General features: G+C 44.9%; 1 protein-coding gene across 1 annotated transcript in view; it reads left to right on the top strand.

The window, feature by feature from the left end:
* Positions 1 to 15,970, top strand: part of LOC146869438 (E3 ubiquitin-protein ligase TRIM39-like) — a 179,142-nt gene that overhangs the window by 115,243 nt on the left and 47,929 nt on the right. Inside the window, exons 7-8 of the mRNA XM_085599842.1 lie at positions 11,464 to 11,484; positions 11,577 to 11,603. Coding sequence (XP_085455968.1) covers positions 11,464 to 11,484; positions 11,577 to 11,603 — 48 coding nt within the window. The remainder of the gene's footprint in view (positions 1 to 11,463; positions 11,485 to 11,576; positions 11,604 to 15,970) is intronic.

The raw sequence follows: 15,970 nt of genomic DNA, 5'->3' as shown, positions 1-15,970 counted from the left end.
AAAGCTAAACGCACATTAACGATTCCCCCACGAGCCCACTCAACACGAAAGTTAGAAGCGTCCATGGCTTTCCTAGGAAACATTCCTTTACAGGAAATCTGTAGAGCAGCCACATGGTCCACTATACATACATTTACCAAACACTACTGCGTAGATGTACACTCAAAACAGCAGGCAGCTGTAGGACAAGCTGTTCTCAAAACTCTTTTTCAGACTGCTGCAGCTGGCACGGGTAGCCGCCGCTAATAGGAGGTACTGCTATGTAGTCTATGCACAGATATGAATTCAGCAGCCCACATGTCTCGAACTGAATATGCTACTTACCAGTATGCATCTGTTCTTGGCATGTAGGGCTGCTGACATTCATATCGCCCAACCTCCTCCCCGGCGCCTGTAGCAGCTGCAGCTCTCAGAATTTCTGTATAGCATGGTCATCACTTTCTGTATCTACTCCATCACTGCCACAATGGCGAAAAACAATCTAAGGATGGAGAGGATGCCCATGCGCATTGTAGTCCAGGGGAGGAGCCACCTATCTCGTGATACTTCGAAGACTCTTCCAGGACAACAACGTGCAAACATCCGGACCCAACACTAGGTGGCGATCTATGCACAGATATGAATGTCAGCAGCCCTACATGCCAAGAACAGATGCATACTGGTAAGTAGCATATTCATTACTGACCCCTTCTGCTGACTTCTCTCCCAAATTTCCTGGATTCCGTTTAATTTAGCGTGTTAGGGAATTTCCCTTCAGGGGAAAAATGACACTTGCTTGATTTGCTAATGACGACTTTAACCTCTTCAGTGCCCCGCCCTTTCCCCGCCCTGTGCCGGTGTTGCATTAGCGGGCGGGGTTCATGACGAGATAGTCTCGTCATGGGCACAGCGCAACCGCGCTCCATGACGAGACTATCTCGTCATGGGCACTGAAGTGGTTAACTAGTTTGTCTATGTATGTAATAAACTTTCATGGTTTACAACTTTACCACTCTGTCATTTCTTGGACCCTTATGTCCTTCACTCTTAGATGTATTGTTGATTTGTTGATGGTAAACTTCAGGCCGGGACTAAAGGTACAAGAATATGTATAGATTTTGTTAAACTTTCCATGTTATAGAGCTTAACACATTGTAGTTGTGGTGGATAATTTAACCAAAATGGATCATTTTATACCCCTCAAAGGGGTTACAACGTGCTATACAACTGGCTCACATGTTTCTTAATTTAATTTGGGAAACTACTGTGCCTAGCATATGTCAGGGACCCATTTCTGGGTATGGGCAGAGCGAGTCTATGGCATAACCCTGAGGAACCCTGCCCCACAACTTCTAGACAGGGACTGGCTTGGAGTTACAGGGAGGGTAAACTCGCCCGTCTGCAGGGGGGCTCAGCAGCAGGATCATTAACAGTTGTGTTTCTGAGAATAAAAGTACATCCTAGAGTCTGCCCTGGATAAGAATCCACCCGCGCTAGCGAGGAAACTGTATATTCAGTTTAAGCACGGGGTTCTCCCGCTGCGCGAGGTTTCCAACAAATGGGCAGGGGCACTCACTCTAAGCTGTCCGGCCTGTAGCAATGCAGAGGAGTCAGAGTTGCATGTATATTTTTCTGCCCCGTTGGCTGACCCAATTATGTAGAAACCTGGGGACCAAACACTGTCCAGAGGTATTTAGGCTGCTAAAATACAATACTTTATCGCCAATTGTATTTACGTTGTCACACTTGCTACTCTCTATGTGGTGTGTGCGTAAGTCACTTTTGAAAACTAATGTACAGGATTAAGTGGATGGGGAAAAAAAAAATCTAATAGGGCTTGCTCTAATTTTAAATAGTCTTCTTAGCTGTGATTTTATAGAGTGCTCTTTTAGTGTTTTAGTAATATGAAATGTATTCGTTTTTATTTCTGACCAATAATTGTATATTTTATCAATAGGGCACCCTATACGTGTTGTGATGTTTCTTGTTTATTTATTGGGGTGCGGGACCGTAGTCTGCAATTGTAACATAGGACTTTGGGGTGTTTGAGCTTATGTACTGGAGGAGGCTTTTATGTATCGTCCGTTCATTGCATTTGCACTTTTATGGTCTAATGACCGCAATAAAGTATTTGAATTGAATTTAAATTTCCATGCTTTCTTGGACATTATTTTTTCAGATTTAGGGGCACAATTCATTGCACATTTCCAGAAAGAACTAATGAACGTCACAGGAATCAAACATTTTCCAAGAACACACTATTATGCACAGAGAGATCATAACATAACTTAAAATACCTCAAGACTGGACCATGCACTAGAACAATACAATTGCTGTTTCTTAATGGAACTCCCAAATGCATAGATTAATTGGATCTCCCTGGCATAGTTTGCATGGAGCAACTCTTTACACTGTTCCATAGGAGTCCCTCTTTTCTATTGCTCATTGCTCTTCTGGTGTCCATCCTCAAAGCTTTCATGCCCCTCCCTCTCTCCTAGATCTGTTCCTGCTGTAATACATCTCCTCACACTTATCAAGGAAGTTAGAGGGGTTTATTATCCTATTTCAAAAGCAAGGGCAGCATTTAAAAGACAGGCTGATAAACATCATAAGCCTGCTTCAGAGTATTGGGTGGGACAGAAGGGTGAGCTATCCGTGAAATACTTACACTTGTCTGATTGCATCTTAAGATTGCTCCTTGATTTGTGGACCACTTGCTCGATTTTGGAGCTGCTAGGACAATCTGCAATTCAATAAGTTTGCCTAAAATGTGGAAATTGCACTCTTTGTTTTATGTTTCCACAGTAAAGCCATGGATTACAAAGACTGGAGCACCTGCAACTCTGATATTACTAGAGTATGTGGTGGAGACTTACTAGATTGCTGAATTCATTTTGGCCATCTCCAGTGCTTAGGTCTAGATTTTGAAAACAGTCACAGAACGCAGCGCAGCAGCCAAAAATGCTGCACTGCGTTGCTTGGCAGGGAGGGAGCTTGCAAGCGCTATATATCTATAGAGATGTGGCTCTATCCTCCCCTCTCCCTAGTGCCAGTGCAGATTTTAGTTGCTGTGCGCCAGGCACACACCTTGGCGCCATAGTGCAAGGATGTGTTCCTGAGTCCACCATATGTTTTGTACTGGAAGGATAGCCTTCCAGTACAAAATACTATGCTTAGACACACTTTAAAACCTTTCCTTTGTGAAGCACACATGCAAATTTGGAAAACGAAAAACATTTCGCTTAACGCCTTCTTTTCAATGGCAATAACATTTGGCCCTAAACCCAGTCTACCATTGTTTGTAGATAGGGTTTTGCATCAAAAGGCATGAATGGTTGCATGGGAATGCCCATGTAACACCCCCTTGGCCCTAAGTAATGGTAGCTCCTCTAAGAGAAATTTCTTGATGGAGGAAAGCTCTGACTGAACTCTGGTATGCTGACGTCTTAAGGGCCTCTGCAGGGATGTCACCACCAAGAGCGCTTCTGGAGGAAATCATATGGGGAACAGGAGAGGATGGCATTCAAGGCCGCTCTCAGAGATTATAAAATGGCTATTAGCGAAGAAAAATCTCTCTATTTGACTAACTAATTTGAAATGAATAAATCCTCTAAAGAGCATTTTACACTTCCCAGCAGGTAGCTGCACCTCCAGTATGTCCAGAAATAGAGAGATCCCAAGAGCTTTTTAACAAGCTTGCTGTATTTTTTTCAGCATAAAATCGCAAATATCTATTCTGAGCTGGACGCCCTTAACACCTCTGATAAAGATGTCTCCAGTCTTAGCAGCAGAGCCCTATGGCTCCTAAAAAGGATGACGAGCAGTGCCTAAGGACGCTGGGGGCTTCTCCGCTGACTACAAACTCTCACTGTATCACTCCTCCCTAATATTAAATCTGGATTCCCCAGGAGCCCTGCCCTGTAAATCATGGCTTCCGTAGGAACCATGGAACAGAAATGGCTTTGATAGTTGCTATGGACCGCATCGGGCGTCTTGTCGATGCAGGGGAGCCAGCGGCATTGATCCTGCTGGATCTTTCCACTGCCTTTGATACCATCTATCCCACCCTGCTGACAGGGCACCTGCATGAACTGGGCATTAACAAACCCGCTCTGAATTTGCTGTACTCCTTTCTCTCTGACGGGTCCCAATAGGTATCATTGAATCCGTTTTACCCTGAGCCTTTGGGGGCTGCCATGCAGGGTTCCTCAGGGCTTGGCCCTGAGCCCCACCTTATTCAACCTTTTACGTGCCTCCCTTGGCTAAACCTGTCCACTCCTTTGGTTTCGAGTCAGTGTCATAAGCTGATGACACTCAGATTATTGTGTCCATCTCTTAAGACCCTCTGGGCATTCCACACAACTTCAATCTCTTTATGAAATCTGTTGCACTTTGATTGGCCTTAAGCTAAAAGGAGAGCAGACAGATACTGCTTTTTGGCGATCCTCCCTCGATCTGTAATAATAACTTGTGGCCGGATTGTTGGGCACCCCACCCATCCCAGTGGACAATGCAAAACATCATGGTGTCCTCCTGGACAGTGATCTCTCACTGCATCACCAGGTTAACCGCAGTCTCCACATGTTTCTGGATCATGAAAATGCTTAGGAAGGTATTGCCATCTCTGACCCTTCCAGCTCCTAAGCACATTGCTCTTGCTTTGGTGTCTACAAGGATAGATTACTGCAATGCAATCTACCTTGAGACGAACAAGTTAACCTTAGCAAAGCTGCAACTTGTGCTGAATGCACCTGCATGACTTACGCTGGACATCCCTAAGTGGCAGTCTGTTTCAAAAGGTCTCCGAGAACTGCGCTGGTTACCGCAAGAGAAACATATATGGTTTAAGGCTAAATGTATGGAACACAAAGCTCTCTACACAGCAAGTCCAGTCAATATTAATGCCTCTCCGTTCAGCACATACAAATGATGGGGATGCAGAGTCTTCTCAGTTGCAGCACCAAGGCTCTGGAACACTCTCCACTCTGTCTTACATCCTTGAAAATGCATCTCTCTTAGGAATGCACTAAAAACCTGTTATTTACCCTATGATAGGCACTATATCTTTTGTATTTTACTAATCTTCTGCATTCTGTGCTATTCTATAGCACCTTGAAGCCCATGGGCCTTTGTGGGCTCTAACTCCTGATCAAATCAAACGCAAAGCAGTACTTTGCGTTACTATTAGGGTACTTTCCTGTGTAAAACAAGTTTTGCACTGGAAAGTAAATTAGGAAAAAAAGATTTTGTGCTGATTAGTGTCACTTTTGTGATGCTAACCTAGTGCAAAATGTTTGTAAATCTACCCCTTAATCTCTTGAAAGAGTTATGATGCCTTGGAAAGATCCCTTTTTCTTTTGATCCTGGGAGCCGGCTACCTTAGTGTATCCCTTCAACTGTTTTTTTCATTCACACAGTAGTACCCAAAGATACTAGATCCCAGTACAAAACTCCAGGGGAGGGGTTTTGGTGGCGAGGGGTACTGTTTTGACTAGTGGGGAAGATCTTGCTAATGAAGGGCCCTACTTGCGCATACAGTCTTCAAGCCGTCCATCATTCAAGTTCAGAAGAGTTCAGGATTAACATGTATGGAGAACAGGAGATTCGCTTGATGGACACTTAGAATTTACTGGCGGGACTTCTGGGAGGCAGTGACTTTATAAACTCAGTGTAGGTACTGGATCAGTGTTTAGCAACATCTATTTCTTTCAGCTCCATTACTACCATGAGGTTCGGCACTCTGCAGCCCCTTGTCACACCCTAATTGTTTAGTTCTGGCCAGTCACTTCCCATCTCAGAAAGCTTTGCACTTCCTACCTGTGATAGCTCCTACTTACCATCTGATTCCTTCCTTTGCTTTCTTTGACCATCCTGATAGCTTCCCCATTGAAGTTTTACATCTTTCAACAACCAGAAGGCTCGTCCTGCTTGCTGCTGAGTGAGCCCCATTCCTATATCTCAGTAGTTCTGGAGACTCTCCTTGGCTCCTCAACTCTAGGCCTGATGCTGAGTATGACCGAGGCTGGTCATAGTCTTTCCTCGCTGAGAAGTCTAATGACGCCATTGGTGTTGTATATGATCAAGATAAAAACTAAAATATTGCCCAGTGTATTTTGTGTTTCTTCTATTCGAGATGTCTGAGCAGGTTGAGAGGATCTTGGTTGCTGTGAACCCCATTCCAAACTGGTATCTGTTGTTTTCCTTCCTCCTTTTTCCCTGGATTCCTGACCGACATATTTTTGTACCTGAGTTGGAACAGGTAGAGGATTGGGCTTGGTGGTTTAACTTTTCTTGGATTACATTTTGCCCCAAATCCTGATATATATTTCACCCTTTCACATGAAGGCTACCTCTGTGGTCCTTTCATTTGTACGTGACATTAATATTTCCAGCCACAATCCTTATAGTATATAGTCTGCTGTTATGTTTTGGGTGATTTGATATTAAAGGATTGCAAAACTAAAAGGTTTGAATACTTAATTTGAAATATATTAAAATTTCCCCCACATTCATATTTACAAGGTATTCAGTATAAGACATTCAAAAGTAACGTATGAACCTAGATTGTTTTCAAAGCATCAAATGTGTTGGTTGAAATCAGTTTTGCCTTAAACATGTTGGCGTATAGAAATAAATAGAGGGAAAAGATCTAACCATATTGTAAGGTTAATTCCAATTACTACTCAGTAAGCCCTGTGGCAGGGGTCTGGGAAATTCATAATTCAAATGCGCTGCGGGCTGCTTAAAATAGATTCACCCATCGATTGCTTTCACACCTCCAAGGTTCTGCCACCTTTATCTACCATAAAGAGTTAGGACTATTTCCCTTGGAGGATCAAATACGGAGTATTAAACAGGTCGATAATTGAGGGCTGCCGGTCTATGGACCACGAATGTAGGATGCTGGCTCTTTATATAATATACCAAAAAGAGGTATATTGTGTAGCGAGTCCACGTATCACCAACGAGTGGACAGGGCTTGCTTTAAGAATCCCAAAGTGCTCTTTTTGGGGTCGAGTGGTCGAGCAGCCTTAGGCTCATCAAGGAGGAGTGTTAGACATGCAAACGATAAATGATACATACACTCAATCAGTAGATCCACACCAAAGTAGAAAAGAACACATATGTTTATATAATTTTAGACACCAAGAACTTTGTTAGTGAGTTAAGTACTTTTTAAAATAGCAGTTCTGAAGAAAATAGGTAAATACACTTCTATCAGCTCAAATTCGGTAATGTTATCTTGGAGGGGAAAAACACATTCTACATACAGGCTCTTAGCAGTGACCAGAATTGCTCTTCGGCATCGGGTGCCATGTTGGTTTCAGTGGGAAGCGGTCCTGGGACAAAGAGGCTGCAAGTAGGGACTGGTGGGGCCAGTCTGGCTGAACCAAAGGGGGGGGGCTCAGGTCTCGAGATGCTCGGGTACGTAGGGACACTGCCGGTCCATTTCCGCTCAGGCTGTGGGGCTTGGGTGCAGTGGTGTTTTCAAGCATCAGGTCCCCTCAAGGGAGACACTCGCAGTAGCTGGGGCCTCCACAAAGAGACTGCCGGCAGCACAGGACCCATGTCTGAGCATACCCGCCCCACTTAGGGCAAAAATGCAAAAAGAACAATTGAAGTATGGAATGCTGAACAATGTCAAACGTTCTGCCCCAATACAGAGATCTGAGGGTGAACTGGGGCGGTGTGGTGAGCAACAAAAAGGATGGATTTAAGCCAGATCTGTGACTGGGGGTGAATGTTTGATTTGATCTGCATTCCGTCCATCATATGTGCTTTTTTGCTTTATCGCCCTACCTGGGAAGGATATGCCCAGACGTAGGTCTTGAGCTCACTATACCACTGGATTCAAGATAGCCTGGCTGATGAGGGGTGATGCCCCGAAACCGGTCCCAAGATTCTTGCTTTCCATTCCAGGGAGGACCTGGCCTGGCAGTTCAGTCTGGACTGTTTCTATGGGGAGCAGGGTCGAGATTGATTTGCATTTGGCTGGGTCCAAACTGGGGTGGCCTGGTGAGCACAAAAAGGATGGATTAAACCAGATCCATGACTGGGGGATGAATGTTTGACTTTTTCTTCATTCCATCAATCATTTGTGTTTTTTTTAGGCTTTGCCGGCCTAAGTGGAAAAGGTATGCCCAGACATGGGTCCGTGCACAGTATACTATTGGATTCAAGCTAGCTTGGTGGTTGAGGGGTGATACTCCGAAACCGGTCCCAGGATGCTTGTTTTCTGGTCCAGGGAAGTCCTTGCCTGAGAGTTATGAGCCTGACGGTTCCCATGGGGAGCAGGGTCGAGGCTGGGTAATGGTGGCCTAGTGGACTAATGCGTCCACTGCAGGGGCCTGTGTTCGACCTCATGGTCACCGGTTCAAATCCCGGCGGATCCACTCAGCCTTTCATCCATCTGAGGTCGATAAAATCAGTACTATTGAGTTGAGTAACACTAAATATTGGTTACTCAGCGCCAAGATACCCAAGGGTGAACGTGCGCTTTACAAATACACATGTTATGTTATTGGCATACAATTGGGTCCAAACTGGGGTGGTGTGGTGAGCAAAACAACTATAGATTTAACTCAGATCTGTGACTGAGGATGAATTATTGAAACACATTTGTACACGCTACCTATATGTTGTGGTCGATTTCTTTCTTTGTAGTTCACAGTGGGCACCATTGTATTAACCTACCAGGTACATGAATATAATGTTCTCTTTGGGGTGGCCCCTCATTGTGACACCAGTTTAACTTTATTGTTTAGATTCCCCTGATGAAGGGCCCCCAGTGTGCCCGAAATGCATTGGGATCACATTTAAAAGACGGTTAACCGCATCAGGATGATGTTCCTTACCGTTTGAATGAACAAATATCAAAAATGTTTTCTTGCAAACTTTGGGACAAGACTAGTATCACCTTTATTGATTGAACCTTATGTACAACATCCAAATCTCGCCAATGCGACAAACCAACGTAGCGTCCAGAGGGACACTTCCAGGTATCTTCATATTCTTTTTATTTGCAAAACTGTGCCCTTCTCGAGTCCTAACTGAAGGCAGAGCACAGTACGAGTGCTTATCCTCTCATGCGTGGAGTACTGTAGCTCTTTAAATCTAGGTCACCCAGAGTGTCCAATGCAGCATCTGTAAATGGTTCAAAATACATCACCACGTTTCCTTCTTTGCTGGTCCTTCTGTTTCCCCCCCATCTGAACACTTTTAATTGGCTCCCTGTTTTAATGTCCTCTGTATTAACACCTTTTCGTTTACAAATAATTACCTTCAGCAGATCCCCCACCTTACAGACCGGTTAGGTCACTTTGTTCCAGTACTTCTACCCTACTTCAATTAATTCCCTGCCTGTCAAACTTCAGTCTGTGTCTCTGGTTTTCCAACCATAATCTCCATTTAGCGCCCCTCAGATCCCCTTTCAGCATGAGTGCGCCCTTTTTGTGTAACCGAAAGCTTAAGGCTTATTTAACAAGACCTAACGTCTTCACATTTCTCTTTTGTTATGCTGAGAATATTGCATATCAGCCTAGAATTTGTTCCTGCATGTCTGTCTTTGATAAATCTGTCGTGGTCACATTTGATAAAGTTGGCGATTAATTTTACTAAGTGCAGAGAGAGAATCTTTGCAAATAGACAAGATCCCCACTTTACTTACTCTTTCTAATGAAGTGTTGCATACTGTAGGCCATATCTAATACTGTGACTTAGCTAATTAACATAACAGGAATACAAGTTGCATCAGTGTGACCCTGACTGTCCCAGCAGCTGGGTGTAGTGGCTTTCAGCTTCTGTCTGTCATCTGACAGTCTTTTTATATGTTGGCTTTGGGCTCAGAGTGACTCTTGAGGTGACAAATACTCCCTAATCGGGGCCTACAAGCGACGAGGACTCATGTTACCTGGTGTGAGACACCCAGGCTTTCATGGGCTGATAGGGAGACCAGGGCAGGATGGAGCTGAAGTATGTTTCTGGTATGGTACTTATGAACTGGGGCCCTTCAACTGACCCAAAGTGCCCCTCCGTTCCTTGGGCAGAGTTTCACAAACTCCTAGGGAGCACCTATGTTCCTCCTGTGTTCCTTCTTAGTTAGAGCTAAAGGAGACTGTGTGTATGTCTGTGCACTCACCTCGTACCTGGGCTCCTTCCAGTAAGACAAGGTTCCAGCTTCTCTGGAGAAAAATGGACGTATTAAGGCTAACTTAGAACGTCTAGAGGACCCCATGCAGGTCTGTGGTGGAGCCACTTGTGTTCCCACCTGAATGCCTTATGTCCCAAGAGGTCCCCCAGACATATCTCCCATGACACGTCCTATGATGACCCCAGTTAGAGCTGCAGAAAGCATTTCCAATGCATGGTCCTGGACCTAGACTCCAGGCACTGATACGAGGACTCTCTGCATCCAAGGTAGAGTTCCACAGGCTCACGGGGTATTCCCAGGCTCACGGGGTATTCCCAGGCTCACGGGGTATTCCCAGGCTCACGGGGTGTTCCCAGGCTCACGGGGTGTTCCCAGGCTTACTCCAGAAGCACTCTTGATAGTGGTTAACTTGTCTAGGGTGCAGTCCCCAGACTTGAACTCCAGTCAGTGACCCATTGCTAGACAGAAGGGGTGAGTGGGTGGGCTTAGTGGTTCAGAGGAAAGTGGACTGAAGATAGAGTGGTGCAAGAGGTGGAGGGTCAGAGCAGCAGAAGTGCTGGTGGAGAGAAGTAGAGTGAGGGGTGGAGGAGAGAATGGGACCCGGTGTGCAGGAGAGAGTCGCATATGGAGGGGAGATTGAGGAGTATGGTGTGAAGGCCAGTTGGTTCAGGTATGGATAGGCTTGAGGTAAAGGTGAAGGAGAATGACAATAAGAACCCTGGTAAGGTATGGAGGGAGCAGCCGGTAAGGGTTTGAGAGGAGATTAAAGTGTGATGTAGAGCAGGAGTGAGGGTGAGGTGTTGAAAAGACAACTCGGGATCCTTTTCTATAGCTCATACTAGTTATTACTATTCTTTATTTCTTCTCTCTCATTATTTTTCTTTATTTCTTATTTCATAGACTTTATGAAAAGTAGTGATTAATATACAGCTTTTAGTATGAGCCAGCAATATTTTCTTTACATTATCTTATAGTATTGGGGTTAAGGTTCTCTGAATGTCATTACAATTGCAACTGATCTGTTTTTGCCCAATTTATGTATCAAAATAATTTCGTTTGGCTGTACATAGTTTATTGCGTGTTGTCTTTTTGTTCCTTCTTTTTGAAAACCACTAATAAAAATTATTTGAAATCGAAAAGACAACTTGGTGACATGGAGTAGAGAGTAAGGATTGATACAGATATGATAGTGGTACAGGTGTGGAGTGAAATGTGGGGAAGGTGAGAGTGAGTGAGTTGAAAAGGATTCATAGGTTGTTTCAACTATCAGGAATACAAGTAAGAATTGGCTAAAATTGTTTGGGGTCTAATTCAACATTTCTGTTTTATTTCAGCAACAATTCCTGTAGAACTAGGTAAGGTCATTAATAATTATATATGGTTTTATTAACTATTTTCCATTGTTTTATTTGATTTCACAAACTAAGTTTTCTCTTTTTACTTTCAGAGTGGAGATACATAAAAAGCTATGCAAGTGAGTAAACCTAATTCAGATTAATAGTACCAATAAATGTGGGTCATACTGAGACGCCTGCGGGGTTATGCTCACTGGGGTCATGCTGACTCACAGGACTGGCTGTGATACCATGGGGTCAAACTGAAACACAGGCAGAAGTCATTGGCAGTCTTACTCTTGAAGTCCTAAATCAGGTTTCACTTTAGTATTGACAAGTATATCTTCATATTTGCCACTTGATTCTCTTGGCTGGCTTTGTAAAGCATATTTAATCTCAACCCCTGGAGGTTTTCATATTTTAGGAGGAATTCAAGCTCCACGGACTGAATCTTGATGTTCATATATTTTGTAATGTGGCCTCTTCTAAATGTCCTGAAGGCTTCCCAAACTGTAGTGAGTGATGCAGGTCTCTGTTGCAGATTTAATCCCAACAAAGTACATATTGCTATTTAGGACATAATTAAACATCTGCTTTTTTGCACAGATTGTTGCCATTTTTCCCACAGACAATAGAAATGAGTCGCTGATCGTGGCCTACTACTGTGTGAGTTTGTGGCTGTGAGTTACAAATGGAAGGTGTGGTGATGTTCTCTAGTGTGTATGGGTGGTTTGAACAGTTCATATACATGTACAGTTCAAAGTGTTCAAGCACCCCATACTCTTCACACTTGGGTACACCAAAATGTGGGTGACTGTGTGTCTGCTTTAATATCCTACTCCATCAATTTGTTATGAGTGTCAACCAGTGTAGGGTTCATTATGTGAATACAATCAAGAGCAGAGTTTAAAGACAGAAGCTGTGGCATCAGGTGTTGAAATGTTGCTGATATTGAAAGACCAAGTAAAGAAGACAAACTGTAGTGGTTTCTCTTTCTGCTTAACTTTAAATTATCATCAGGTTTGAGACTATATGGAAGGCGGCTTTAGGAAAGGGTCGCACAAAAGTAACTATTTCAGTGCTTCTACATGAATTAAGGTGGTGGAATGCCTTCCTCCCTAAGTAAATACACATTTTAGAGAAGCGTTGGTGGTAAAGTACACCACTTAGAGTATATTGAGACAGTCCCCTATGGTAAAACGCAAGATCAATAATCACAAGGTGACCGGCTACACAGACCTCGCTAGCGCTAGCAGCGCTTTTTGGATGCTTTCTCGAATTTTAAAATTCCCGTTTTGTATTTCATTTTATTTGTGTAATTTGTACCTTGTTTTTAATAGTACTGACCTCCCTGGCCTCATTCTTGCACTTTAGAACCCCCCTGGGGACCATCTACACCGCCTTTGGCGGGTCCGGGATCACGGGGAATCGGGGGCCACGATTTTGAGCGCCATTTTGCTTTGGGCTGGGCACTCTTGCGTAATCTCGCGAGATCTTGCCCTTTGGAGCCTACTTGAGGCAGCGAGTGGTGAGAGGTCAGCCTGGAGAAGGTGACCGGCTACACAGACCTCGCTAGCGCTAGCAGCGCTTTTTGGATGCTTTCTCGAATTTTAAAATTCCCGTTTTGTATTTCATTTTATTTGTGTAATTTGTACCTTGTTTTTAATAGTACTGACCTCCCTGGCCTCATTCTTGCACTTTAGAACCCCCCTGGGGACCATCTACACCGCCTTTGGCGGGTCCGGGATCACGGGGAATCGGGGGCCACGATTTTGAGCGCCATTTTGCTTTGGGCTGGGGCACTCTTGCGTAATCTCGCGAGATCTTGCCCTTTGGAGCCTACTTGAGCCTCTTTCGGTCGCGCAGCGGTGACGCGCAGCGGTGCGCCTTCATCGCGCCTGAGTCCAGCCAGAGTCCTGCCTGTCTGCGCTCGTCAGCGCTAGGCAGGGCCTGGCAGGGGACTCCGGACTTTCCAGGATGATATCTGCTGCGAACCTGCGTCTGTTACGCCACCAGGTATGTGACTGCTGCCCCGGCTCCCTGGATCCTCTCAGTGGTCCCTTTCAATGCCCCACTTGTCTTTTTAAACTCCCTACACCAATGTGTATTAATAGTCTCCAGTGGAGGCCCTCGGTGGCCACTCAACCTACTTTTACCATAGGCACAGTTAATCAATCCATCCTCAAAGTGATGCATCTGAATGTCAGATCTTTATCTTGTCACTCCCAAGAAGTCCTTTCGCTGATTTCTGATGATAATCCGGATATTTTTTTCTTTACGGAAACTTGGCTGCACGACCAGTCCATGGTGGTCATTAATTTAGCCCTTCCTGCAGGCTACATTATGCACTCTCTCCCTCGTAAGACCAGAGGTGGCGGCATTGCAGTTGCAGTAAAATCTTGCTACCCCTGCATATGGAAACCTATCGCCATAGCCGGTTGCGAGAGTGCTCTATTTAGCATCTCAGTGAACCCCCATTTTACCTTCACGGGACTTCTAATTTACAGACCTCCTGGGCCTGAGGCCGCCTTCCGTCAAAGCCTTCCGGAGGTAATTTCCTCCTTAGCTTTAAAATCTGCTAATTTTACGATTGTCGGCGACCTCAATCTGCATATGGACGCGCCACTTTCCAACTCGATCCTTAGCCTGCTTGCTGATCTTGAGGCGTTCCAACTGATTCAAATGGTACAATCCTCTACTCATATAGGTGGCCATCTATTGGATCCTGTTTTGACAAACCTTTCTACGAATATTTCAGTGCTCCATCCCAGACCCATGGCATGGACTGACCACCATCTCATTGAATTTCGTATTACAACCTCCTGCTCTCCATCTAAAAACAATCCCTCAGCCAGTCTTAGACGCCCTTGGAGAAACTTAAATCTAGAGCATTTCCATCAGCTCTTGATGAAATTTCATCCCCTACCCCCCTCTGAAGTCTCCCGCGGCTATGACTGCTTTTGCGAGTGGCTAAATAACGCATTGGATTCACTTATTCCGGCTAAGTGGAGTAAGACCAGATCTAGCCCTTCTAACCCCTGGTATAATGATTCACTCACAACTCTTAAAATCTCCTGTAAAAAGGCAGAACGCGCGTGGCGTAAAACGTATGATACTGACCTCAAGGCAGCCTATAGGGCTTGCACTAGAGTGTATCATCGGGCCATATGTGCGGCCAGGGCGGCTTTTTACTCCCAGGAGATCAAGAATAGCATTAATCCCACCAAGATCATTTTCAGGATATGTAAGGACCTTACCAGTAAAAGGACTGATACTGCTGCCCTTCAACCCTCTATGACGCATTGTGAGGATTTAGCCTCATTTTTTGTCGAAAAGGTGGAGGCTATCTATAAGTCATTTGCCCAGCTGCCTATTGTAGAGACTAGCCATACGTCACTGGTTCATAAACCATTATTGATTATTCCTAGTCCGACCTTGGATGAATTCTTTGCTTTGACGATTAAAGTTAAATCCGGCTCCCCGGATGATCCCATGAGACCATCTCAATTCCGGGAATTCGCTGAAGGCTGCTTTCCTGCTCTTCATGGTCTCATTAATTTGTCCTTCAGCACAGGTAGTGTCCCTAAAGCTTGGAAACAGGCGACGGTTATTCCAATTCTTAAAAAACCCGCCCTTGATCCCACCAAGCCCGAACACTACCGACCTATCTCCCTTCTGCCCTGGCCTGCTAAATTAGCTGAAGCTCATGCTAACGCTATTTTATCTTCTCACTTACAGGAAGCTAATATATTGGACAATTCCCAAAATGGGTTCCGTGCTGGCCACAGCACAGAAACTGCCCTCCTGGCTGTGGTGGAACACATCAGGCAGCTGCTAGATCGTGGTCAGACGGCGGCGCTGATCCTGTTGGATCTCAGTGCCGCCTTCGATACGGTGTCTCACCAGATTCTTTTACACCGCCTGATGGAAGCAGGAGTGGGAGAGGTGGCACTTGAGTGGTTTCGCTCTTTTCTTAAAGATCGAGCCTTTAAGGTTTCCACACCCCCTTTTGTTTCTGCTTCACGCCCCATACTCCAGGGTGTTCCCCAAGGGTCGGCCCTGAGCCCTACCTTGTTTAACCTATATGTTCAGCCATTAGCGAAGGTAGCCCATAGTTTTGGTCTCTCCTTAGTGTCATACGCCGATGACACGCAGCTGGCGGTGGCTCTTAATGGTGACCACAACATGGATGCCCCCACCTTTCAGTCAGCTTTAAAAGCTGTGGCTGGCTGGATGGCGAACAATCGACTCCAACTGAATGCCTCTAAGACCGAGGTTATTATTTTTGGTAGGGATAGTGAATTATGGGGAGATCAGTGGTGGCCTTCCGATCTTGGCCCCGTTCCCTCCCCTGTAACTGAGGTTAGAAACCTTGGGGTGTGGTTCGACCATAAGCTTTCTTTTACTTCCCACACAAAACGTGTGGCTGGTACCTGTTTTGGTACCCTGCAGTGTCTCCGACCTATTTTTAAGTTCTTCGATGCGGAGACCAGACAGATTATTGTCC

This window comes from Triturus cristatus, chromosome 1_1 (assembly GCF_964204655.1).
Source record: "Triturus cristatus chromosome 1_1, aTriCri1.1, whole genome shotgun sequence".
Lineage (NCBI taxonomy): Eukaryota > Metazoa > Chordata > Amphibia > Caudata > Salamandridae > Triturus > Triturus cristatus.
The sequence above is the reverse complement of the archived record's forward strand: the minus strand, read 5'-3'. Positions and strand labels throughout refer to the sequence as shown.